General features: G+C 50.8%; 9 protein-coding genes across 9 annotated transcripts; 2 read left to right on the top strand and 7 right to left on the bottom strand.

The window, feature by feature from the left end:
* Positions 1-21: 21 nt before the first annotated feature.
* Positions 22-2,972, bottom strand: N7484_006182 (putative DUF221 domain protein; the record flags this gene model as incomplete). Its single annotated transcript, XM_057116600.1, has 2 exons — positions 22-2,826; positions 2,889-2,972. The coding sequence occupies 2 exons, from the start codon at positions 2,970-2,972 to the stop codon at positions 22-24; spliced, it is 2,889 nt and encodes a 962-aa protein (XP_056972483.1).
* A 968-nt stretch (positions 2,973-3,940) lies between these two features.
* On the bottom strand, positions 3,941-5,137 carry N7484_006181 (fructose-bisphosphate aldolase FBA1; the record flags this gene model as incomplete). The annotated part of the gene is made up of 3 exons (XM_057116599.1): positions 3,941-4,501; positions 4,560-4,973; positions 5,030-5,137. 3 exons carry the CDS (start codon positions 5,135-5,137, stop codon positions 3,941-3,943), a joined length of 1,083 nt encoding a protein of 360 aa, XP_056972482.1.
* Positions 5,138-6,160: 1,023 nt separating this feature from the next.
* On the bottom strand, positions 6,161-8,032 carry N7484_006180 (putative ubiquitin C-terminal hydrolase; the record flags this gene model as incomplete). Its single annotated transcript, XM_057116598.1, has 1 exon — positions 6,161-8,032. The coding sequence occupies one exon, from the start codon at positions 8,030-8,032 to the stop codon at positions 6,161-6,163; it is 1,872 nt and encodes a 623-aa protein (XP_056972481.1).
* A 1,058-nt stretch (positions 8,033-9,090) lies between these two features.
* On the bottom strand, positions 9,091-10,564 carry lys1 (saccharopine dehydrogenase (NAD+, L-lysine-forming); the record flags this gene model as incomplete). The annotated part of the gene is made up of 7 exons (XM_057116597.1): positions 9,091-9,338; positions 9,392-9,499; positions 9,556-9,724; positions 9,779-10,222; positions 10,284-10,300; positions 10,352-10,432; positions 10,507-10,564. The coding sequence occupies 7 exons, from the start codon at positions 10,562-10,564 to the stop codon at positions 9,091-9,093; spliced, it is 1,125 nt and encodes a 374-aa protein (XP_056972480.1).
* A 986-nt stretch (positions 10,565-11,550) lies between these two features.
* On the bottom strand, positions 11,551-12,375 carry midA (putative cell wall protein; the record flags this gene model as incomplete). Its single annotated transcript, XM_057116596.1, has 1 exon — positions 11,551-12,375. The coding sequence occupies one exon, from the start codon at positions 12,373-12,375 to the stop codon at positions 11,551-11,553; it is 825 nt and encodes a 274-aa protein (XP_056972479.1).
* A 1,316-nt stretch (positions 12,376-13,691) lies between these two features.
* Positions 13,692-16,223, top strand: N7484_006177 (Zn(II)2Cys6 transcription factor; the record flags this gene model as incomplete). Its single annotated transcript, XM_057116595.1, has 4 exons — positions 13,692-13,743; positions 13,928-14,027; positions 14,131-14,795; positions 14,842-16,223. 4 exons carry the CDS (start codon positions 13,692-13,694, stop codon positions 16,221-16,223), a joined length of 2,199 nt encoding a protein of 732 aa, XP_056972478.1.
* Positions 16,224-17,350: 1,127 nt separating this feature from the next.
* N7484_006176 (PDPK1 family serine/threonine-protein kinase) lies at positions 17,351-19,868 on the bottom strand (the record flags this gene model as incomplete). Its single annotated transcript, XM_057116594.1, has 2 exons — positions 17,351-17,701; positions 17,751-19,868. The coding sequence occupies 2 exons, from the start codon at positions 19,866-19,868 to the stop codon at positions 17,351-17,353; spliced, it is 2,469 nt and encodes an 822-aa protein (XP_056972477.1).
* A 465-nt stretch (positions 19,869-20,333) lies between these two features.
* Positions 20,334-21,046, top strand: N7484_006175 (uncharacterized protein; the record flags this gene model as incomplete). Its single annotated transcript, XM_057116593.1, has 2 exons — positions 20,334-20,772; positions 20,835-21,046. 2 exons carry the CDS (start codon positions 20,334-20,336, stop codon positions 21,044-21,046), a joined length of 651 nt encoding a protein of 216 aa, XP_056972476.1.
* Positions 21,047-22,831: 1,785 nt separating this feature from the next.
* N7484_006174 (oleate delta-12 desaturase) lies at positions 22,832-24,146 on the bottom strand (the record flags this gene model as incomplete). The annotated part of the gene is made up of 3 exons (XM_057116592.1): positions 22,832-23,199; positions 23,258-24,035; positions 24,087-24,146. 3 exons carry the CDS (start codon positions 24,144-24,146, stop codon positions 22,832-22,834), a joined length of 1,206 nt encoding a protein of 401 aa, XP_056972475.1.
* Positions 24,147-24,891: the final 745 nt, after the last annotated feature.

The raw sequence follows: 24,891 nt of genomic DNA, 5'->3' as shown, positions 1-24,891 counted from the left end.
TCGGATTCACTGAGAACAGGATCAACGCGGCGCCCGATACGCATCATACGAAGTGTACGTGTACGGGTTATACTCTTCCTCTGTTTGCTGCTCAACAGGACCATAGCCATGACCACCCGCACGCCAGCGATCCAGCGGGTTGGCATCAGTCTGCGCAGGTGTTTGCGCACTGCTGAGAAGTCTTGTCTCGCTCTCGTTGGACTGTTGATACAAGCCTCCGCCGACATCATTTCCACTGTCGCCCCGCGAAAGTGGAACCCGGAATGCAGGATGGATGAGACCTGTCCCATCAGTCGGCTCGTAGTTATCGTGGACCCTCAAGGCGGACATTGATGGCAGGGAAGGAGCAGGGGAGGAGGCACGCGAAGAGCTAGGAGACCACTCGCCACCTAATGTGCTGCGAGGGGTTTGGGACCGTTCTGTCATCAAGTCTTCCGGACGGCCATAGATGCCTCCACCGAATTCTTCGCGGAAGTCGGGACGGTCCTTGTAGTATGAGAAGTCTAGATGGTTTTCAGGGACAACCTCGAACGGCGCCGGATCGGCAGCCTTGCCGGGTTCAGACGAGAGCATTGGGTTCATGGCGATATCGGAGTACTCGCCCACCTGGTCACCGCCATCCAAGCGACCCTGGTAGATCTTCTTGAGTGTTTCTGCTGCGCGGGCATGGACCATGGGGGTCATGAGAGGCTTGTACAGAGCCGGATGACCGAATTTGGCGTTGAGACGGTCCGATGCCTTCTTGTCTATCTTGGTAGGACCGAGGGCCTCTGCATCGGTGAGGTTGGCACGGTTGTAGAACTCGCAGTCTGGGTCAAATGTCCGCGAGCAGTAAACCTTGAAACCGATCATCAAGAACAGGAGTGGGATGACGCAATACGCCATGGTCTGAGTGCCCTGTGACAGGGCGACCAGGGCGATGATAACGTTGGCAAGAATCGTTGCAAAGACCATGCGGTTGAAAACAACAAGCCAGAACGCGCCAGCGGACTCATTCTTCGTAACGAACACGTACATGAGCAGATACTTCTTCAACATGGCATCGATACCAAAGTACAATGCGGTCACCGGCAACACAATTGGCTGCAGAGTGGCGAAGCACATGGCAACGGTGGCATAGAAGAGGAAATAGTTGTAATAACTGGCATAGTCGAAGGGGGGAGGTGCAGTCCATTCAATTGCTTGACGTGGTGTCGGCGAAAGGAACGTCTTGGAGAACCACACCCAGAACAAGCTGATCATCTGAACGAGATCAATAGTCGCACCTAGGTTGCGCTGCAGGAGGTAGGTAATCCAGAAGGGAGACACATTGCACAAGGCGCTGACCAACTTCTCGTAGAGCTGACTGTCAACAATGGCCTGCCAAGGAGTTTCGTTTTTATTGGTATCCTCGATCACGGTAGACACGAATGTCCAGGCAGCAGAGAAGAGCGAGAACACAATCAAGTTGTTAAAGACGAAGAATGCATACAATTGGCCCATGACCTTTCTCTCGCGAGAAGTCTTGGTCTTGCTGCCACTCTGGATCGAAAGTCGTCGGAAGATAATGGGCAGTACCAGGTAAACGAGGGAGGTCACTGCAGGAGACAAAATACCTTGAACGGCAGCCCAAACATTGGGGTTGGCCTCCAACTGGGTCATGAAAGCGGGCCACACGAGGCCCAAATTCGACAAGTTGGACAAGAAAACAGCAATCAGACCGTTAGGTACGACCCACACAAGGGTCAATGCGGTAACCCAAATGAAGTTGGCGAACCGTTTCCACTTACGCGAGGCCTTGCTAAGCGGTAGATTCTCCCAGATCAAATCGCTGGGGCGAGGAGCAAGCCTAATGGTTGTGCCCTTGGGGTGCTTCTTACGGGCTGTCCAAGCAACCGCATGCGCATGCTCGATATTCGCCCAACTAGCAAATCCATACGGTTGTGCATCCCGGCGGTCGATAGAGGTCCGGCCATGCTTGATTTGTTCTTCTAGAACGCGGATACGCACAGTCAGGTAATCAATGGCATCCACTTTCCCATCGGGGTGCTTGTCGCGCTGGCTGCGGGGAGGGCGTATACGGGGGCGCTTTGCAGGCAAATTATCGGGCCGCTTGAGATATTTTGCAAGTACAGACTCTAGCTCTCGCACGGCTTCTTCGTGTTCCTTGATGATGCTCGGCAGGTCCCTCACATTGCGGCCAATAGCAGCGCGGGGCAAAGCGGCGGTGGGGTTGGTCTGGTCGGTGAGGCGCAGAATGCCTTCGTCGGAGCGGTCTGGGCCAGGGATATCGGTGACCATGAGAGTTCGCGCATGCAGACTCCGCTGGTAATCTGAGCTCTGGAAATACTGTCTCCGCAGGGCCCGTACAGCCCGGTAATTCCTCCAGAGAAAATAAACCACGATGATATCAAATGCCCAAGCGCATGCCACCTGACTCCAAATGGCCATGGGGTTCGTCACGTAGAGGGGAGTCATGAGATCGAACGTGGAGATCGAGGAGCTGTTGCTCTTGCTTTCGGCCAAGTTCACCGGAATCATGACCGCGCAACCGATGATGCTCATGAAGATGAAAATGTTGCGACACATCTTGCTGAAGCGCAAGAAGATTACCGCATCCAGTCCAATGGTGTCCACCAGCTGCGCCTCTCGGGTGTGTATTACGGGTTTGATCCAGGAGAAAAAGCCTTTACCCACCGGGGGCGGAGCGTGTTTTCGGTCGGCATGTTTGACCTTGGGGGCGTACACGAGCGAATGACGAGGTCGGAAGAGGGAGAAGAGGAGGGCGAGGAGCAGGGAGATCCCGACGGAGGTGCCGAGTGAAGCCCAGATAGAGCTGGTGGTGAACTGTCGGTTATTAGCGGGAGATCATGACGTATCGGCTCTTGGATACTGTATTTGCGACCTACCTTTGATTTGAAGGGATTCGCAATGAGTTCAAGGAATGCATCCGACGAGTCGGTCCGGACCTGTAACCTCTGACGCACATCCATCTCTTCCCCGAACCCAAGAAAAACGAAGGGAGTATCACAGAGATAACGAATGGAAATGACACATGAAGAGTAAGACCACGAACAGGTCAAGGGTCCATAAAGCGAGTGATCGGGAGAGCGAGTGACCAGGTAAGAAAAAAAAAAAAAGAACTCAAAAAGAAAGTCGCTCGACGTGAGACATGTACAAGAAAGAAAGAAAAGTGGGGATTGATAGGCCTGGATTCGCCCTATTATTAGAGAGACGATCAGCGGCGTTGCCGATCTCTAAGCGACCATCGCGAGTAATAGTGACAAGCCGTTGGTGACTGTGGATTCAAGTGCGTCAACATATTTCCCCAGTCGTCTGAGTACTGGTGTCCCTGGTGGCGTTCTCCGACACGTCTGACTTCTCCATCGTAGACCCATTGACCCGATTTTTCATTGGACAGACCAGGACTGCGCCTCGTGGTAAACCAATCATACCCTGCAGTGTGTAACAGTCTGGAACATTAGGCCATTCTCAGACCCAATGCAAACCAGGGTAACAGTGACACAGTTCAGTCAGTACCTGCTTTGGGTCCACTGAACATTCCAATGTTGTAGGTTTGCACGGAGTGGAAGTCGTCGCCGTTGACACCTTATTGACACCTTCTGGACTAGGTCGCAAGGCAGAAGATAAGGCACTCAGGCAATAACACATCTCACGTGCATCATGAGCGTTGCAGAGTAGCATCCGGCCTACCACGAGGTCTACACGATACCACATGATCCTACAGCTACTATGTACAAATACTCCTTGCGTCAAAAAGTAAGGTAAGCGGCCACGAGACAATATCTGATATCTTCATTACGTGTGATATTTCGCTACATACAGAGTACGCCAACATCCCCCGGCGCCCAAAATTTTTTGGCATCATCGCGTAAAATGGTTAATAGAAAATAAACTTGGGGAATCCCTTAAATAAATCACATCACGGCATAATTTTTTTTTACAGCTGGCCGGAAGTGTTGAAGTCCTCAAGAGCGACCTGGGTGCGCTTGGACATGGTCTTCTCACCCTCACGAACCCAGACACGGGGATCGAAGAACTTCTTGTTGGGCTTGTCAGCACCATCGGGGTTACCGACCATGGTCTGGAGGTAGTCCTTCTTGTTCTGGATGAAGTCCCGGACACCGGACAGGTAGGCGTACTGCATGTCAGTGTCGACGTTAACCTTGACGACACCGTAGCTAATAGCCTCCTTGTACTCCTCCTTGGAGGAGCCGGAGCCACCGTGGAAGACGAAGAAGACGGGCTTGTCCTTGGGGGAGCCGAGAGCCTTCTTAACGTAGGCCTGGTGCTTGGAGAGCAGCTCAGGGTGGAGACGGACGTTACCGGGCTTGTAGACACCGTGAACGTTACCGAAACCAGCGGCGATAGAGAAGTAGGGGCTGATGGGGGAAAGGGCGTTGTGGATAGCGAGGATATCCTCGGGCTGGGTGTAAAGGGAGTTGTTGTCAACGTCCTCGTTGTTGACACCGTCCTCCTCACCACCGGTGATACCGATCTCCTGTATGAGAATGTTAGATATATATGATGTGTTTTGAGGGGTTGGCGCTAAATCTTACCATCTCGAGCCACTGCTTCATGGGGGCAGCGCGCTTAAGGTAGGCGGCGGTGGTGTTAATGTTGTAATCGACCTCCTCCTCGGACAGATCGATCATGTGGGAAGAGAAGAGGGGCTCGCCGTGGAGCTTGAAGTAGGCCTCATCAGCATCCATGAGGCCATCGAGCCAAGGCAGGAGCTTCTTGGCGCAGTGGTCGGTGTGCAGAACGACGGGGATGCCGTAGGCGGGGGCAAGGCTGCGGATGAAGTGGGCAGCGGCGATACCACCAGCAATGGAGGCGGCCTGGCCCTCGTTGCTCACACCCTTACCGGCGAAGAAAGCGGCACCACCCTGAGAAAGCTGCAGGATGATGGGGGACTTGGCATCGCGGGCAGCCTCCAGGGAGGCAACAACGGTAGAGGAAGAAGTGACGTTCTAGTCCAGGTTAGTGACCATCCATGGGAGTTGGTATCGGAGTGAGGACGACATACAATGGCGGGAACGGCAAAGTTCTTCTCCTGAGCGTACTCGAAGAGAGCAAGGACATCGTCACCGACGATGACGCCGGCCTTGCGGGAAAGCTTCTCAAGGATACCCATTATGTATGAAATGTACAGAATTCGTTTTCGTTAAATTCGGAGACTGGAGAGGGAGAGAAAGAAGGGAGAGTTAGAAAAGGTTATAAGTGACAATGAGCTTTACCGAAGGACGAAAGCGGGCAGGTAAAATAGGTAAGGGAGGGGCAAAGTTGGAGGGGCAAGCATCGTCATCGACACCTTCTCACCGGTTAGGTGGAGCTTACCTTAGGTTGAAACCTAGTGGAACTGAGGTCACTGTGATTTAAGAAGATAATTGCAGTAATGTATGTGGGAACTACAGGATCAGTATATATAGTCTTGCAAGCACGAGAATCCCCAATGCCTCCGGGTCTCTCCGTGATCGGGCCAGTTACCGTTCGGCCTACATTTCTTGTATAACATCATAGCCGCGGGGTTCACGTTGCCGGGATCTTGTGGTCCGACTCAGTCAATTACAATAGAACCTTTAGAAAATAATCGAACTAGCTTAACTCTATCTTTCTCCTGAATAATACGGTAGGCCAATTCCACCCCGTGGACCTTGGTGCTACATGGATTCCTCGCTGCAAAGACTTGATTCCGTCACTCCGTAATTTGTTCGTCGGCGGGGAACCGAGGAATTCGAGACCATTCGCTGTCCTTCGATTAACCACGCGGGAAAAGTATATCGTCTCCCACGCCATAGCTACGAATTTAGTATCCTCAATCTACCAATAAAAAGAAACTAAATCAAACAAGATAGAAAACAGCGCATCCCCTAAATCCGGCTGCTCGCATTTGTCCCACTCATTTTCCGGTGTGCAATCCGGTTAAGAGGGGGAAACCCCTGTGGATCTGCAGTTCTCAGACCTCCCGTTCTAGTGACATCAGTGTAGTCTTTCATGTTATCGTCTTCCATTGCTGGAGAAACCGAGTACCGGTTTTATTTTCTATGCATATCGACATCCTCCACGTCATCCCATGTACATACCGCCTATATACGGAAGATGCTTCATCTACACCACGAAATAGAAGAAAAAAGAAAAGTAACCAAGCCGCATCCCCTTACAAACGCCCTTCGGCAGGGCTCGATTCGGGCCGCTCAATCTCGTAGAACAGCAGATATACCTCTTTCTGCATGCCCAGCACATCCGAAGTCTTGCATTCCTTGATCTTTTCGTCCGAGATGCGCCACCAGCGATCGTTCGGCTTGCGCTTTCGGCGAAGTCGTGATCCGATCCCCGTGGGGGTTTCCGCAGAGGAACGCGGGATGGTCCGAGAAGATCGTGGGGCTGACGAAACACTTGCCCGCGCCGGATCTAAAGTCGGACTGCTGTCTGAGCTAGTCTGTTGAGTGGAAGATCGGGAAAAGGTGCTCTGAAGCGAACGGCGAGAGCTGGAAGTAGTAGGGCGAGGTATTGAAGGGGAAAGTTGGGTGGCTGGAGTCCCCGACAGAGATGTGGCAGAGGCTGTAGGGGAAAGACTACTGCTACCGCTTATATCGTCCGCATTTACCGGCACCAGACGAGGACTCGGAGCTTCGGAAGGGTTCTCACTGGCGACACGGCTCTGCGCATACGAGCTGAATGCCTCGGGGGTGGAGAATGGGGCGTAGATGTGATTGCGACGGAAGGACTCGTAGTGACCACTGTGATGGCTGCCTTTGTGACAAACAATTGCCAGGAGCTTATACCATGTCTGGCTCAAGATGCCTCCTAGGGGTAATCGCTCGGGGAATGAGACCTTTGCAGCATTCTTGCTGGAACTACTGCGGTCGAAGATCGATCGTGACAAGTGAATGGCAATCACCTTGGGGAATGCTGTGATGCGCATATGTCGTGCAATCCGTCGCTTCGGTGCAATATCGGAAGGCGGAAGCTCAATACCCTCGAGTTCGCTTTCTGGATCCTTCTCCAATGCCTCTTGGATGCGGGCAATCTCTTGGTCCAGTCGCTCCTTGTCACCTTGAGAGTACGCCCGAGTCTTCTCCTGGGTCTTCATACCGATCGCATGTTGTAAACGGCAATAATCGCACCGGAAGTCTTCAATGTATTCGGTTTTCAAAAGTCCATCGAAGCACGCGTTGAGCGTGGTAGAGCTTTTCTGCGGTACCTGCAGTGTGAGGTTGACAAATGCCGTCTGGTTCGGTTTGTACTGGTAGTGGCAAAACTGGCATTCAATCTGCGACTCCAATTTGCCCTCAAATAGAAATCCCGGTTCATCATCGATCTCTTTGAGTTTCGTATCAATGATGGCTGGTAATCCATTGGGTGATCCATCATCAATCCGCACCTCCACCCCAAAAGGGCTATCGGATGCACTGGTTCCAGACTCTGGCGCTGACGCGCCCAGACCAGCCGGCGCGCCAATATGACTAAGAGCACCTTTCCTCGCGCGCACACCAGCATGATACTCATCACAGAGTCGCTCGAGGATAATCTGCAAAAATTCTTGCGCATCCTGCTGATTGCGGCTAATGCGCGTGCGAAACGCGAATTCCAGTGACTGGATGAACCCCCGTGCCGAAATGGTCTTCTTATAGATTGGTCGCTCATTCAACCGATCCAACATCTCCTTCAGTGCCTGTGTAATCAACCCCTGCTGTAATTCCCGCACCTTGTCTTGCTTCGCTCCGCGGGATAGCTCATCCTCAGTCGGTACCGCGTTGTAAATCTCCGGCCCGTCCAGCTCGCGCCGGTGCAACTCTCGGATCAAATATACTCGGAGATCGCCTAGACCGGCTAAAGCCTGGAGCACGGAGTTAATGAAGCAGTCATTGGCAAGATTGGACAGGCCCACAATGCTCTTTTTGCGGTTGCTATCATTGGACTCGTCACCGTCGATTGTGTAGTTGGGGCCGAAAACGTAGAACAAGGCAACGGCTGCGAGGGAGGCCCCGGCCGCGTAGGCGGCAACCGTGGTTGGCTTCTCTTGCATAAAGACTTTTGAGGTGTGGAGGGAGGGTGTTGCGGCGGTTTGTGGCGTAGGGGAGGAAGTGAGGCGAATCAGCTTGGTAATCCCATGTACCCCATCGTCAGCATCAACGGGTCAATGGCAAAAAGAGTGTGTCCCCACGGTTCGGGGGGACAGATGAGAGGGGATGAATGGAAGAAAAAGTGCTGTTATGGAGTAGCACTGGGCTTCGAGGTCTGGTGCATGAAGAACTGGGGAAACTGAGAAGAACTCTGCGGGCAGGGCCGGGGAAGAGGGGAGCGGGAGTGGACCGAATTGTTCATGCGGAGAAGACGGGGCTTCGATCTATAATAACAGGTTCCGGTTTCCCCCTGATCAAAACGGGGCAAGTCCGACCGGATAATAGATGAGAATTGCATCAAGGGTATTGGCTGCCCTCGACCTGCATTCTTCGACTGATCGAATCATTTCTTCGTACCCAATCGTGACCCCAGCCAAGGCCCATCACTGAGTCATCTCCCCGCGACGGATGCCTCGGATATCCGTCAGAAACTGGGACCCCCGCATTGATGAAGACCATTGCTTCCTGAAGGGATGGAATAGGATAGGCGCGTTGGTAGGGTATCGGTGGTTGCAGAGGTTCTATATATATGTCATCAGATGAGGCTCTTTCGAACCACTCGAAAGCACTTGTTGACCAGACTTCTTTAGTGCCCGACTAAAACAAGCATGCTTGGAAAGGTCGAAAGGATATCAAGTTTCAGGAGCTCGGATACGGGTGATGGGTTTCATATGTCTACATCTGAACCAGCATAACGTCGTACCTACCTGGTTTAAACCTCCAAGTCACTCACCAGTCGGCCCAGATTAGATCCACCAACCTAGATGTCTAGACAGGAACTCTTTCCAGGGTCACGAAGTCTACGTACGTTTGGATACGTCCAAATTTCTATGTGGAGGAAAATGTCTCATAATTTCATCTATGGACAATACAAAGGCTTTTATAGTATTCTCCGTGGCCCCAAATCCAAATTCTATCAATGTTCCATCTCGTCGTAAACCTTCATGCCTGATATAACTATTTACGAGCGGAAAGACGCGGGCAGAGTAGCAACCTTCTCCTGGAACAGCTCCTCAGCCTGCTTCCACACGCGAGAAGTGGTGCGGTCCTTCAGTTGCAGAAGGCTGGGCATGAGAGCCTCACTGAACTGCTCAGAGCTCTCACGGGGGAGAAGAGAGGGAAGGTGATCAATGCTGATGACGCTGAGGGCGGGCTCACTGCCAGCGGGCAGGACCACAGGGACAGTAGGCTTGTCGAATGTGGTGGTAACTGCAGTTCATATTAGTCTATGTTTTAAGGCAGAGAAGGAGCAAGTAACTCACTGGTGTAAACGGGCACCGGGTTGTAGGGGTTGGTGGTGTCGGCGCTAACGTCACAGATGACGGAGAGGGCACGCTTGGGAGTGGAAAGCGACTCAACATCCACGAAAGCTGCAAAAGCAAAATTAGCTTGGATTAAACAATAAATGCAGCTTCAAATAACTCACGAGGAATCTTAGCGCTAAGGTAAATGCAGTTGATGAAGATATCACTGGTGACGATCTCCTCGAAGGGACCGCCCTTCTTGGTCTCGGCCATATCCCACTGAATGATGTTGGATTCGGGAATACCGACATCCTTAGCCAACTGCACAGCACCCTTACCGCAACGACCAAGCTACATGCATATTAGCAGGAGCCCCATAGCTCAATCATACCAATGTTTACTTACAGCACCGATGACGAGGATGGTAGGGTATTTGCCAGCAATCTTCTTACCAGCCTCGACGCTCTCTTTCACGGACTCAATGAGGAGATCCTGGTTGGCGTAAGGGACCTCACCGGGAAGAGGAGCACCGTTGGGGTTAGCCAGCTGCCAGGCCCAGTTCTTCACAGCCAACGCAGAACCAGCATAACCAGCAGAGAAGCCAAAGGCAGCGACACGGCGGCCAACTTCATCGGTAAGGAACTCCAGGTCAAGGAGAAGACCATTGCCACGGTGCCAGCGGCTCAGGACGTTCTCCCAGCCACCCTGTTGCTTGTAGCAGTGGGCGAAAGTGACGTGGACGTGCTCCAGGGGGAAGTCTTCCTCGGGCAGCTCCTTGAGACCCAGGATAACAGCATCCTTGGGAGCATCCTTCACCCATGAGCCTTCCTCAACAAGGGGGGCACCGATCTATAGCCATTGACATTGTTAGGATATCTATACGATCGTATGACGGGGGTAATGGGCGAACCTTGGCGAATTCCTCGTCTGTTGAGATGGTGAGTCATTGTAGCTCAAAACTTGGATCTGGGGACGTACCATCAAAAATACGTTGAGTAGAGCGCTCGACAGTCACGTCGTATCCGGCATCCATCAATGCCTTGCAGGTAGTTGGGGTCACTACATGAAGCTGTTAGCAAACAATCATAATCGCCCCTCACCGATAACGACTGGAGTAAAGTGGGGGAGCTCACAAGCAGACCGAGCCTCAGCGGGCTTGGTCTCAGCACGCAGCCAGATCTTTTGAGACATAGTGAAAGTAGAAGAATTGGAAGAGAATATAGGGTATATGCGAGAGAATAGAACAAGGAAGTTCAATAAAATAGTATGCGATGACACACTGATAGCGGGGTGGGTTTCTCCGTCCCCCGGAGCTGTGAGTCAGCCCGATTTTCGGCGGCGCGTTTCCAATTCGGGTACTTAGGGCATCCAGAGAAACACGGGGAAGAGTCCTTTGGATCTCTGTTTAGAATTTTCAAGTTGAAATGTATAACGTTTGGATTGGTGTATTCTAATGCTGACAGGAAGGATTGGCTTACCTTCGCGGGGTTGCTCACACCGTAACTATGACCTCAATTGGGTTCTAACTTCTAACTCGGTAGGGAGTACACTAGCGATCAACGCGATCTAAACGGTGCAGATCCCACTAGCCGATCATCACTTTCAATCTAGTAGATGCGACTCACAAGACTACAGAGATACGAGGATCGAAATAAAGGAAACTTTTACATTTTCGCCCAAGAACAATGTACACCCCAAAGCATCCTGAACAGGATCAACAGTAGTAGGAAAGAGAAGTAATTAAGTAACAGGATATCAGGATATCGGGATATCGAGACAATGTAATCAGATAATGGATCAAGTGCTTCGACACGGGGAATAAAAACGAGGCTAAACCGAAAATAATGTAGCCGGGAGAGTGTGGATATAGGATCAAGATCAAGAGAGGGTGCGATCACAAAGGAGTGTCGAGGTTGCTGGTAGCGCTCAAGGAGTGAAGAACAATGGAGTCTATGACGGAAAGGAATGAAAAGGGCAAAGTTGGCCCAAGCAATAAAATGAGACCCGCAACCAATGAAATAAAAAAGCAACCGTGATCTTCGCCTGTCCTGCCCATTGCGCCTGAGAATTGCATGATCATCGTACAGAGATTTTTACACTTTCAAATATGAACCGCCTGCTGTCTGCCCACAGGGTCAGAAGGAATCAAAAACGAAGAGAATGGTGCTACCCATTCCTTAGAAGTTCGATGCAGCGTTGACGGGACCAGGGTTGTGATACTGGTCCAGTGTACTCTTGAAGGGGGTACCGCCCGACGGGCTGGAGGCCTTTTCACGGGGCCCAGAGCCAACGGCAGTGCCACCCATCAGATCAGTATCCTCATCGCCATATGCCTCATTGCGCTTCTTCTGGATGCGCCAGATGACAATACCCAGGACACCCAGCACGATGGCACCTCCGACACCCACGACGACACCAATGATGATCTTCTTATCAGACGAAGACAGGCCACTGCTGCTGCCAGAAGAGGATGAGCTATCTGCGTTCAGGCCGGCAGTGCCGGTGGCAGCAGCTGGGGTAGATGTGGTGGTCATCACATTGGCCACGGTGCTTCCGCTGACGGTCTCATATGAGGTGATCGTTTCCACGACAGGAGTTTGAGTGGTCGAGGTAGTCGAGGCCGAGGTTGTCTTCTTCTGGTCTTCAGAGCTCGAGGTGGAAGTAGTCTTGGTTTGCTCGTCGGAGGTGGTTTGGGAGGGCTCTGCAGCGGTGGTCTGGGCGGCTTCCGATGTGGTTGAGGTGGAGGAGGTGGTGGGCTCTTCACTGGTGGTGGAAGAGGTAGAGGTAGAAGATGAGGTGGTCGAGGTTTCTGACGTGGTTGGTGTGTCCGAAGTGGTGGTGGCTTCGGCAGAAGTGGTAGTAGCGGGAGCCTCGGAGGCAGTGGCAGAGTCGTTGTTCACGATGTCAGAGACCAGGTTGCTGGAGTCCCGCTTCTGGTTCTGAGCCGCAACAGCGGTCAGAAGCAGAGCGTGGAGAAGAAACGAGAGTTTGGCGAGACGCATGTTGTCCACCAGGATATCAAAACGAGAGTAAGTGAGTAAGCGAACGTGTGGGAGAGAGGAGAAGAAAAAGGGAAAGGGAGTCAGCGGGTGTGTACGAGACGGTTGGCGCTAACTCGATCGGGCCCACTAGTCCGGCCCTAGTTTCAAATCTTTGATGGATTTTAGGCCGCCAATGATCAGGTGTTACGATGGATGAGCAAAGCTGAGAAGCTGATGCCTTTAATACAGAGGGTCATTCACACGCATTTCCCATCTCATTTCTCCATCCCCCTTTTTCCAGCCCTCTAATGAGGGTAATTTGTGTGGAATATTTGCATTCGCGTCCTTCCCCAATCGGCGGATCATTAGCCCCACCCCTCGCGCGACCCATATTTAGTAACGTTCTGCATTGACACCCTGTACACATGTCACTGCATGAGATCCTTACTGTATGTATGGACTTGGTTCTTCGCAGATCATGGCGGTGCTGTCATCATGATGTGGATCTTAATATTTGGAACATAGACCGTCTGAAGTCCAAGGGGAGTGGAGAGTGTTGATTTGTTTTCCCTAAACACGGAGAAACAAAGCCGACTGAGCCGGTTACGCGGTAGTAATCAGTGTGGCGCTGGATAGCAAAAACGCCCAGGGGCCTGAACAGGGGACAACGGAGGCAATGCAGGCGACTACTCATCCCGTACTCCGGCAGTCTAGACTCCTAGGCGTTATGGGGCCGCTGTCGTACGAGGCTGGACTCGAGTCTTTAATTATGAGCCACGAATGAAGGCCCACGCATATGGTCCCTGAAATCCCCTGTTAGGGCATTGTTTATTATTAAGGGCTGGAAGAAAAGTTTGACCCATTCCGTATAGAGAGGGACCTAGTGACGGATTACGAGCTGGAAACGAGGCTTTAATCTGATTCGTCTAGCTTACGGGCCGTCAGCTGGGTCACTTGGCAATCTTAGATTTGCAATGGTAGATCTCAAAAGCTCAGTTTGTATTCTGCTTAGACACTGGAGATACATGAACATTTAGCCTCCTAGTTGAAGCTCTGAATGAATCAGGAACGGAGATCGCTCTGTGATGTACAAAGAGCCATAGGTCAGAGATAGGGAGATAAGAAAAAGTACGCATACAAATTCATGGGTATCGCCAGTTTAAAGTCAAAAAACGCCAGCAGACTATATTACAGCTTATTCGGAGGCTTTCCCTTTGCCTGATCCTGCAATTCCTCTTTGAAATACTTCAGGAATCGGTTCATTTGGTTTCCTAGCGCTTCCGCGTTAGCTATGTGCAAATCCACAGCCTCTATCCGATCCATACCGTCAGTGAGAGATGTGCGGCTCTCTTCCATTGGTACACCGTGACGATGATATTGAACGCGCTGGTATATCCGACCGACCATGGTGTGCCAGTGCTGACTCTGTAAGAGCTGGATGGGGTTAGAGAGATTCGGCCAGTCGGTCGGGGAAAACGGGTTACATACTCGGGTGACCAACGCGCGCTATCTTCGTTAGCTGGGGAAGACCTTGATGAAAGTAGAAGGACTCACCTCTAATTCTGCGAGCCAGAGCCCTTTCCAGACTATATTTGTAGCGATGGGCCAGAAGAAGGATGTGGAGGCGAAAACAACGACAATGAGGGGATCTGGAGAAATGTCCAGAACCTTAGGTAAGCCCCGCACCGAACTTCCGCCTTTTCCTTGAAACAGACCGTCGACCTCTCGATATTATTCTGGATCGCTCTACTGATGCTCTTTATTTGCGACTCGCAGACCACTGTTCGCCCGCGATAACCGAGTGGTCCCGCTGAACCGTCCGATCCCTTACCGCGATGTCGAGTGGTCAAGCACACCCGTGGCCAGCATCGTTCCATACCGATATCACGATCCAACCCCTCCGATCATGACCAAAGGTTGTTATACATGCCGTCGCCGTCGCATTATATGCGATAATGGCCAGCCTACCTGTCGGAAATGCCGAGACGCGGGGAAAGAATGTCTGGGTTACCAAAAGCCTTTGGTGTGGGTCAAGGGTGGTGTGGCTAGTCGGGGCAAAATGATGGGTCGGAGCTTTGAAGATGTGAAGACGCCAACAGGGGCTTCCAAAAGTCGGCATATACCAGTTGCAAATGAATTGAACGCCAACTTGGGATTATGTCCTACCGAACCATTCGATACAGAATCGTCACCAAGCTCGGCGGCCCAGGCCAGCCCTGAAACAGATTGGATTCAAGAGGTATTAGATGCAGGGAATTTCGATGCTATTTTTGGACTTCCTGAAGTGGGCTCCTTGGAGTTGAATCCGCCAGAAGAACCTGAATCTGCGGTGGTGCATGTTTCGCAGAACACATCTATCGAATATATCCCAGCACCATGGGGGATGGTTGATCCTTTATTAAAGGATTTCAACCCGACGTCAAGAATGTATCTTAAGCATTGTACGATTGCCCTTGAGACCTTTATGATCTTTACTAACCCTACTAGATTATGAATACATGACGAATGACTTTTTAGTCTATCCACAGCTTAAGAACCCCTGGCGGGATATGCTCGCATTAGTAGGACACTCGCCCCTTATGGCAAATGTCTTGTCTGCGATGGGAGCCCTACATTACTCGCTTGTTTCCAACTCAGACTCATCGATGATGCCTTGGTCATCTCAAAATCCCCTGGCCACCAACTCTCTCCTATCATCAGAAGATATCGAGAACATGATAATCCCAACAAGCTCTCGACAAACAACTTCAAAGGCATACCACCATTTCCTGGAATTTAAGCAACGCACGCTTAAACAGTTGACCAGAGACCTTTCGAATCCAGCCAGGCAAAATGCTGATATTACTCTAGCGGCTGTCGTCGTCCTTGCTCTTCTGGATCTATTCGAGTCTGGTAGCGGAGCATGGAGCTATCATATTGAAGGAGCAAAGAAAATCATGAGGAGCAGACCCGAGAGCCAGTTTGGTCAAGGCATTCTCCAAGGACTCGAAACAGTCGCCATAGATGGGTGCTTAATCATGGAGATAATGGGATCCACACTCGCAAGACCCGGCGCTCTTTCCAAACCGTTCTACTCTCAAACCATGGGCCCGGAAATGCTCAAGCGTCTTGAGGAAACATCCTGGGTGGGTTGCCCCGCCTACCTCCTCGAAGTAATCTTCTTCGTCCACACCCTCTGGTACCAAGATTCCGAGCTAGCACCCGCACCCCCTCAACCCTCCACCTTCGGAATTGGACTCTCCATGCAAGAAGGCCAGCCGCTCTCCCGTGAATCCTTCGCCCAGCTCCTCCAAGGCATCCGCACCTTCGACCCAGTCTCCTGGGCCCAAGAAATGCAAACCTACTTCTACCTCGACGACATCTCGCCCCGTATCGCCCTCGCAAGCGCCTACCAAGCCGCCGTCTACCTGTACACGAGCCGCGTCCTCTCAAAGACAAGAGAAGGCTACACAGCCCCCTGGCCCGAAACTAATCTCCCATCCGACCACTCCCAAATCGCACACGACCTCATCACCCGCATCTGCTCCGTCCCAACCTCTGATCCCCACTTCAAATGCCTCATCTGGCCTTCCTTCATCGCAGGCGCAGAATGCCGCCGATTGTCGCAGCGCTCGCTTGTGCTGGACAAACTTGGTGCTCTCTACCAGGCTGTTACGAGTGTTAATGTCCGTAATGCGGCTTGGGTGCTTAGGCTTATGTGGCAAAAACAGGATCTCAAGCGCCGGGAGCGGGAACATGTTCCTTTTGGTCTTGTTGATGGATTTTTGCCGAAGGACGCTTTCCAGGATAATGAAGATGAAACGTTTGACTCTTCGTTCGATTGGGTGGATGAGCTGGATGCATCTCGGCTTGACTGGTTGTTTATTTAGTTGTTGTTGGGTTCTACCATGTATAAAACGAAGACCCTAATTCCTCTTCTCTTAATGACGTACATAATGATTGCAAATACTACCTGTACATGAATCACTAGAATATCTACCGATCGTTTCCACTACTGGACTGTAGCACCGAACCGACTTTATTACCAAAAATTTGATTTGAAATACCCGATTCTAGGACCTAGTTATCATAAGGTTACCTCAGTCGACTAGAATTAGGAAATCAATGAAAAAGCCGGGTATATCAATTTTTGAATTGTGGCAAAATGAAATCGAAAGCCAGGTCTGCTGTGAGACCTATAGACCGAAGCCAATGAAAAAGGAAGTGTGGATAAGAAAGTCGAGAGAAAGAAAAGTCACAAGAAAGCGTCCAGCCAATGGACGGGTAGAGTAGAAGAATGTGGTATAATAGGATCCTCATGGAACGGGAGCTAGAGAGGAGAAAAGAGACAAAGCAAAGAAAATGAACGAGAGCTTAGCCCGATTCTTTTTGGAGAGAGCAAGTTTGACACGGCGGGTTGGAAGGATAGGGAAGAGCATGGTAGATCGCTTTCTTCACTGGGAGAGCTTAAATCAACATCTCGGAAAAGAAGCCTCGAATAACAAGTTGAATCGCCATAGGAAAGAAATGAACACAAGGCCATGATGGAGGTGTCGACGGTATGCATCAGATCGAATCAGGGATATATAACAGACACAAGAAAATGGGGGATCAGAAATGAATCCTCGACGCAATGTGAAAAATAAAAATAAAAAAGAATACGCATGCTCGTCTCCAGTTCTAAATGCAGAAACATGTCCCAACACGAACAAAACACGCTTGTCACTAATATGCATGAGAGGAGGGCAGCCAGTATTCAGGGAGAAATCAGTCTTCCGTATGAATATGGCAGGGATGGGAGCAGGGATGGGAGGTGGGAAAGCCCGGTCTGAGTGGTTCGGTATATCGGGGCAAGTGATAATTGGCTTCGGAGATGAGTCAACGGATCAACAGACCGCAAACCCTTAAACTGCCGTCCTAGGATTTATGATGCTGTACAGGTAGGAACCCGTAGTGCTCGCAAAGAGCGTAAGAGCGAAGCAAGAAGCTGTGATCTTGAGAGTGAAGCATAGCAACTTTAGAAAACAGCGGCAAGGCCATTCTTCGAATGACGTCGACTAAATCTCTTCTTCCCCTTGACCGACTCCGTATCGGCCTGTTGCTTCACCAACGTATTGCGCCCCGGAGGAGGCACATTATTCTCATTCTGAAGCTCAGTATTACGGTCCAGAGTGTTGGCGTGACTGGAGAATCCCGAAGACATGTTGCGAAATGCGTCTTCGGCGGAATAAGATCCAGAACTTTGTTGTGTCAAAGCCATCTCACGAGCCCGGTCCAGTGCGTCCAGCCACTCTTGTGCTGAGACCGCGGTGGATCCGATATTGCTTGATGACGGCTTAGGATCTTCAAAGACAAAGTGTTTCTCTCTCTGTCATTTGCGTTAGTAATGGCTAGGGAAGCTATGAGGTGCAACATACTGTATCCACAATCCAGGATGAGTGCCCTTTCGCGTCGGTCGTGCTTCTCCAGTGTGTTCCGGGGGCAAGGAGAGAAATTTCGAGCTTTGCCTTCTTTTCATCACCACCAGATGCAGCCAGAATGATCCGAGCTGATGAGGTGACCATGACCAGCCGTTGTCGTTTCTTAGTTGCTGTGCTTGAAAAGAAACGCGAGAACTTTTTGGGAGCCTCAACTTCGCTGCTACCGTTCTTGGAAGTTGGACTGTGGGATGCAGGAGAAGACAAGACGACCATGTTTCCTAGCTTCAGAATTCTCTCGTTATTTTTGCTCAACACCGGTGACCATTCGATGTCGAGTTGACTTGGCGGAGGCAGTTCGGTGACCACCCTTGGAAGAGCTCGGGAGCTGGCATTGGGTGCGTTAGATGGAGCCGTCGAGATCGCGGGAGGAAAGCTCTCGCTGCTGTCGCCATTAAGCTTGATAGGCTCACGAGGAGGTGGGACATAAGCCTTCAACCGGGGGGCTTTTTGTTTCCACAGATCAGTCCCCCAGGAGATACCATCAAAGAACTCGTGGTTCTTAATGTGCTCAATCTGCAATCGCTGAGCTGGGTCGAGCACAAGAAGACGCTCGACAAGATCGCGAGCAACGGCTGGGAATCCGATAGGGAATTCATAGTCCAGGGCGACAATCTTTTGGAAAGTTTGGTACTCATTGCCCGCCTTGAAAGGCGGACGCCCGGCCAACAATTGGTAAATGATGCAGCCAAACGCCCACAGATCACTTGCCTTGCAAGCATTCTTGTCCGTTAACAATTCGGGGCTAACGTATTCCGCGGTACCAACAAATGAACTCGCCCTCTCATCCTCTGGAATCTCTGTCGAGTCCATCTGTGGAATTGAGTTCACGCTATCGTTTGGTCGTTGTGAGGGTTTGAGGATCTTGGCTGTGCCGAAATCGGTAATCTTGATATGCATCTGGTGGTCGAGCAAGACGTTCTCCGGCTTCAAGTCTCGATGAATCACACCACACTTGTGCATATAATCTATCGCGTCCAGAATCTGCGCACCGTAAAACCTGGTGCACTCTTCGTCAAAGGTTGACATCCGCTTGAGAACACCCAGAAGCTCGCCTCCTTTGCAAAGGTCTAACACAAAATATAGTGAGCGTTCATCCTGGAAGGTGTAATAGAGTCGCACAACTCCCGGGTGGTCGGTCAAGCGATTCAAAGTGTCCTTCTCAATGTTGACATATTTCACTTTCTTCTCCTTGATGATGTGTCGCTTGTCTAGAATCTTGATTGCATAGTCCTTCAATGTTTGTCGATCCGTTGCAAATACAACTGTACTGTAGGATCCTTCTCCGAGGGTATTGCCGAACGAGAAATCACGAACACCCTTCTTGATATAACGGGAGACTGTCTTCCCATTGGCGTCCACTTCCTGTCTCACGGAGACAGCGGCCCCGCGATCCTGCCAGTCGTCGCTGCTGGGTGCTGGGCCGTTCTCCATGCCGTAAGGGGTCCTGGCCATTTGAGATTGTGTGCTTCCTCGGGCGTGTGCTCTGGATGGCTGACGCATTACCGCTCCATTGGCCGGGATGTGCCCTGTGCGGTAGGAGCGGTCGCTGTGAGAGTTGTCGCGGACTGGAACGCCTGCTTGCAAGGCTACGGCGGCGCCACGAGCGTCTTTTCGAGAATGGGACGTTGAGGTAGAGGATGCACCGGAATCCGTTCGCATGCGGTATGAATTATCCCGGGGAAGTACGGAGGAGGCCGAACCGTTGGCGTATAAAGAGGAAAGGGGTCGGGAAGGGTTTGGGGGATTAGCGTGGGGATGTGTCGAGTACGGCTGGTAAGGGCCGGAGGGCGGAGAATTATCAGGATATTGATAGGCGACAGGTGAACGATTGTCGACCGATGCTGGAGCCTCGTAGGGTGCAGGAGGAAATGCCGTGGGGGACTCATCGCTCGGTGCGGGATTCTGTGGATGTGTTGATACCGAACCGCCCGGTTGACCGGTTGGACTGGATCCCATCGAACCAGCGGTCGCGTCTTCTGATGGCAGGGGCGAATCATCTGGATTTGCTATCCGAAGCCCTCCCAGGGACTGGGATAGGCTTAAATCCCCATTCATGACGGGCGGCGACCGGAGGAGGTCGTGGAGGGAATGGTAGGTGGGGGGAAGACGAGAGGAGAGGAAGGGAAAGAATCCAGAGGCCAACGAATTATGGCGGCGAAGTCAACAGTGGAGGCATGGTCCGACCTAGGACGTTGAAGATGTCAAGAGGTGAGAGGGGGAGAAGGCAGAAAAGGATCAACAGGAGGCTCCGTAGTAGGAATCGGGTTTAGTGTGGGCTGAGCTCATACTATTAATATGATGGAAAATTGAAAGCAATCCCTTTATCCTAAGACATACCTCGGACTACGGATTATGTTTAATAAAAATATAATTAGAGGGAAGTTCGAATTAGAATGCGTCGTCATTGTACGGGGGTTGTACCTGAACAAGATCAGGGCAAGTGTAGGTCGTGACTTCCCCATGTCCTGATGCTATGTATACTGTCAATTGTAACTATCCTCCTTTCTCTGAATCACGTCAATGCTACCACTCATGATCAGACGACCACCTTCGATCATCGCGTTAGGAGACGAGGAGCTTCAGTATCATTTGCATCGCACCTATCTCCGTTCGCTATCCACCGATCTTGACCGCCTGCACCTGGATGATCCGGATCGAGACTACGACGGCGATGATCTGTTTGGCTTGAGCTCTGCAGATGACTCGGAAGAGGATGCGGATGTTAAACAAAACCGCAAAGTTCGCGGGTCGTGTGTTAGAGCGCGTTCCGTGCAAGGCGTCATCACAACAAGCCTGGAAGAATCTGCTTTGACAGAGTCGGCCCACCAAACAGTGGACACCATCAATGTCCCCGCTGCTCGGCTGGGATCCTCGCTGCTCTGGACTCGGCAGCTCAAAACTACCGAGACTGCATTACAAGATCAGGGACAAAGTACGATTCATCCATCTGGAAAGGAAGGTCTGTGCCATGGGTGATCGTCAGTTTAGTCTGATAATCGAACCATTGACCATATCTCGTAGAAAACTGCCGAAATCCTCTCCATGCATGGGCCGCTGGAAACGACGGGCATTCGCAGCTTCCCACGGTTCAGATTCCTTGCCAGTTGCCCGCTGCCATTCCGGAGATGGATCTCAACGCCGTTCCACTTCGGGGCCTAAGCCTAGCGTCTACACGGTCTGACGAGGCAGGCTTGGGCTCTACCGCCTCGACCGCCATTGCAGCGGATACCTAGTGCAAGCAAGACACTCACTTTGCGGCTGCCGAAGAACGCTGTGCAGATTGAGACTGCGTTTTTTTTAGTGGACAACTTGTTCACACGAATGATTGATACCTGTCGTGTATACCGGTACACCTATCTGGATGGCTTGCGGTGTGTTGTTTTTGACGTGTATACAGCAACGTCATTCTGCAGGGATAAAAATACCAGCTTATCATTTGACGCCAAAATCGAACTATGATTCTCCCGTATACTAACACTTTCCGTGCAACATCGAAAAACAGATCGGGCTGAAACAACAAAAGCCCAACCTTGGAAGCTATGTATAGGTATAGTTCGGATGTGCTGTGGAGAACCCCGATCCATTGTCCGGCTTCCTTGGGATGACCCAGCAACTGACGCGTCCCTCCACCCAATGCCCAGTTTATTGTTTTCTTAGTTTGACCTGGCAAATTAGCACATCGTCATTCAATTTTGACGAACAGTAATGGGACTTGCTCGTCCAGGCACTGCATCTTTGTGTTCTGTCTTCCCCGATCTTGTCCCATCCATCGGGCTCACGTGTCTTACCGGGCTTATCGATTGTCTCACCTTGGTTTTCTTAGCGCAACTTGAAGGCTCCAGCGAATACTCTTAAGTTCTGGACCGTTCTTTGCCGATAATAATAGAATCGAATTAACGTGGAACAAAACTAGAATACGGGAGATGTTCCAGTAGTCGCAATTGCCCCGCTCACTTCTTACTTCGCCCCGATAACCTTGGACTCGTTTGTTTAAGCATTGGAGAATTGTGTCGGGAACATGATAGGTATACGCCAATCAGTGGCACCTGAAGGTCTTTATCAGGTCCTATCAAAATATAGAAACATTCCATGCAGATGCAGATGCAATGCACATCACGAACCGGACTTGGTCAATTTTACAATTGTGCGCTTGAAGGGCTCCAGTGTTACGTGCGGCACCGAGGACCCGCGAGCTATCTATAGAAACGAGATCTGCGATGCCCTTGCAGCCAAGTGCTAAAGACCTAGATAGACTAGGTAAGACCTTGGAAGATGTTGAATTATTATGATGGTATGGAAGCATTCTTTTGTGCTTGAGAAGTAACATGCTTCCCATGTCCATCATCACCATGTGCATATCTCTAGATAAACATAGGTTCGTCGGGTATTTCCATGCGATAGATTATCGGCTGCCTACCTCATACGGTGCAAACCGATAGGTAGCAGACCTCATACCTAACTTACAGAAGCAACGTAGATGACACACGATCATCCAATGTCAGTCCCTGGGACCTCCCAACCCTTCCTGGGCAAATTGCCAAGCTCAATACTGATATGATCAACCATATATCTAGACGTATGTCTATCTAGTGTGGCACATATCCTTGTGAGATAGCTGGGTTTCGGTTTCAGTTTCAGGATTCGAAGGAGATGACTCTATGCTAATTAAAACTGTTAGAGCCCGTGGACTGCTGCGCCCCCAACAAGAACCTGCCTACCAAGGTAGCGCCCTGAGCAGAAAACATAATTGAAGCATAATTTAACCTATTCTGGCAACGCTAGACCACCCCCGCATCCGGGAAACAATGAGCTTCTGCTGAACAGGTAAAGCAATTGAAAACTACAGTGGACAGGAGATTTGATGACTTCGTCAGAAAGAGGATTTTCCCTCTATCAATTGTAGATACCCCAAACAAATGAGGTAAAATGCAATCTAGTCTAACTCTAAGATCTCTAATGAACATATAAACACCAAATGACCACCCATGAGCCGAGTCCAGCACCTGGCCGGATACAGTCTAGTTGAGTTTCTTTCCAGTCTCCTTGGCAAACTTCCAGTGCAACTCGCCCTTGGAATCGGGGTCGTACTTGGTCTTGCAAGTAGTAAAGGTGTTAACCAGATCCTTCAAGAACAGACCCTCTTCGAGACGGTACTGGTCTCCGAGGTAGGGAATGATGGCGTCGGTAGCCTCCTCAGCGTGGTAGAAAGGAATCTTAGGGAACAGGTGGTGAATGACGTGGTAGTCAATAATCTCGTGGAAGAAGTGACGTCCAATGAAGCCAAAACGGCGGTCGACTGTGCCCAGAGCGCCCTTGACGAAGGTCCAGGAGGCCTCGTCGTAGTGAGGCACGGTAGGGTGAGTGTGGTGCAGGTAAGTAATGGCAACTGTATATACCATTAGCGAATGCTCTGTTCTAAAGAGGGGGTTTTAAAAAGTTCTTACCGAGCCAGTGGTGAACCCAGAAGTAGGGCACAACGTAAAGCAGCGCAATCTTCCAGAAACCAATTTGAGTAGCGAGGTAGTAAAGGGTACCTCCAACGATGAGAAGACCGAGATCGGTAATGGCAATCAGAGGGGTTTGCGCCTTGGTGAACAGCGAGCCGGTGGGATCAAAGTGGCTGTTCCTGAACATCTTGGGGCCACCAGTTCCCTTCTCCGGAAGACTCTTGTTTCCAGCGCTGACATTGAAGAACATGTACAATTGCCATCCGAGAACCTGGTGACCGAGCAAAGTGACAGCATGGTAGAGTGGAGTCTCCTCGACCAGCTCAGTGAATTTGCTGAGCGTAGTGGGCTCCTGGTTCTTGACCTCGGTCTCGGTGGAAGGAACAAAGACGACATCCTTATCAATGTGACCGTGGTAACGGTGGTGTCTGGCGTGGGTGATCTTCCACGAGAAGAAGGGCACCATCAACAGAGAGTGCACGGCCCATCCAACAACGTTATTGAGCTTGGTGTACTCGGAGAATGAACCGTGACCACATTCGTGACCAATGATCCACATGCCGGTTCCCACACAGCCCTGGACAAAAGTATAGAGGACCCATGCGCAGGCGCGCATCAATGGCGTGGGCAGGAGATCGATCTTGAGGGCCAGCCATACAAGGACGGATGCATAGATGATATCGCGGACGAGGTAGGAGAATGATTTGATTGCCGAGCGCTCAAAGCAGTGAGCAGGCACCTTGTCTCTCAAGAATCCATAGGTAATTTCCTTGGGCTAGTTACTGTCAGCACTCGAGTCGCTTTCATATCCTCAATGAGCACGTACGTCGACCGCGCCCTTCAATTGAATCACGGGCTCTGCCGTCTGAATAGTAGAAGAAGCCATTGTCGATTCTTTCACACCAGCAAGGTCGAGTGTAGAGTCAAAGAACTCACCCCCTGTAGAATTTTTTTTATTTACATGAATAGCATGATGAATTGATTGGCTCCGGGATACTCTGGTAATGGAGCCCGGAGGTGGATCCTTTTGGAACCTTTCTAGGCCCCTTCTAGACGGTTTACGGCCCCCTTTCCATGGGTTCGAGCAGGACGGACCAATGTGATGGTTCAGATTTCCCCTCCTGAGTCCGTTCCTGTGGGATTCTGCCCAACAGAACCCGTTAAAAAGACGTTGATTTGCGCGGGATTCTCGTGGAGAAAATTTCTACTTTAGTGGCTAGCGTTTAATTTAATCCCCTTCGATTGGCTCCCATAGGCTCCGATAGCGGTACTAAGTTTGAGTCTAATCGCTAGTGTTTATAGAGCCCCTGATATTTTCTTTTTTTTTTTCTTTTCGTCTTTCCTCTTTGATCAGTCTCCTAATTTAGTAACGCCTGGATTGCCCCGGCCTTCTGGCGGAGTAGTGAGTTTCCTCCGTGAGACATTGAGTTTTAGGGCAACCACATTTGTTTGCGGTAGCGATTGGTGGATCTGACCAGGGGCAAATCCTCAGATCCGGAGCCGATTTTTTTAATTCCGTACACTAGGGGGAGAATACGAACTGGCACATGAAAAATTATCCCAAGTTGTTGAGTGACTCCGTTGGGAGGTCAATGCCAATATGGGGCTGCTAGCCGCAAGGAGCATTTTAT

The sequence above is a fragment of the Penicillium longicatenatum genome (genome assembly GCF_028827895.1).
Source record: "Penicillium longicatenatum strain IBT 33135 chromosome Unknown contig_3_segment0_segment0, whole genome shotgun sequence".
NCBI lineage: Eukaryota > Fungi > Ascomycota > Eurotiomycetes > Eurotiales > Aspergillaceae > Penicillium > Penicillium longicatenatum.
Note: the sequence above shows the minus strand (reverse complement) of the source record. Positions and strands in the feature narration are given on the sequence as shown.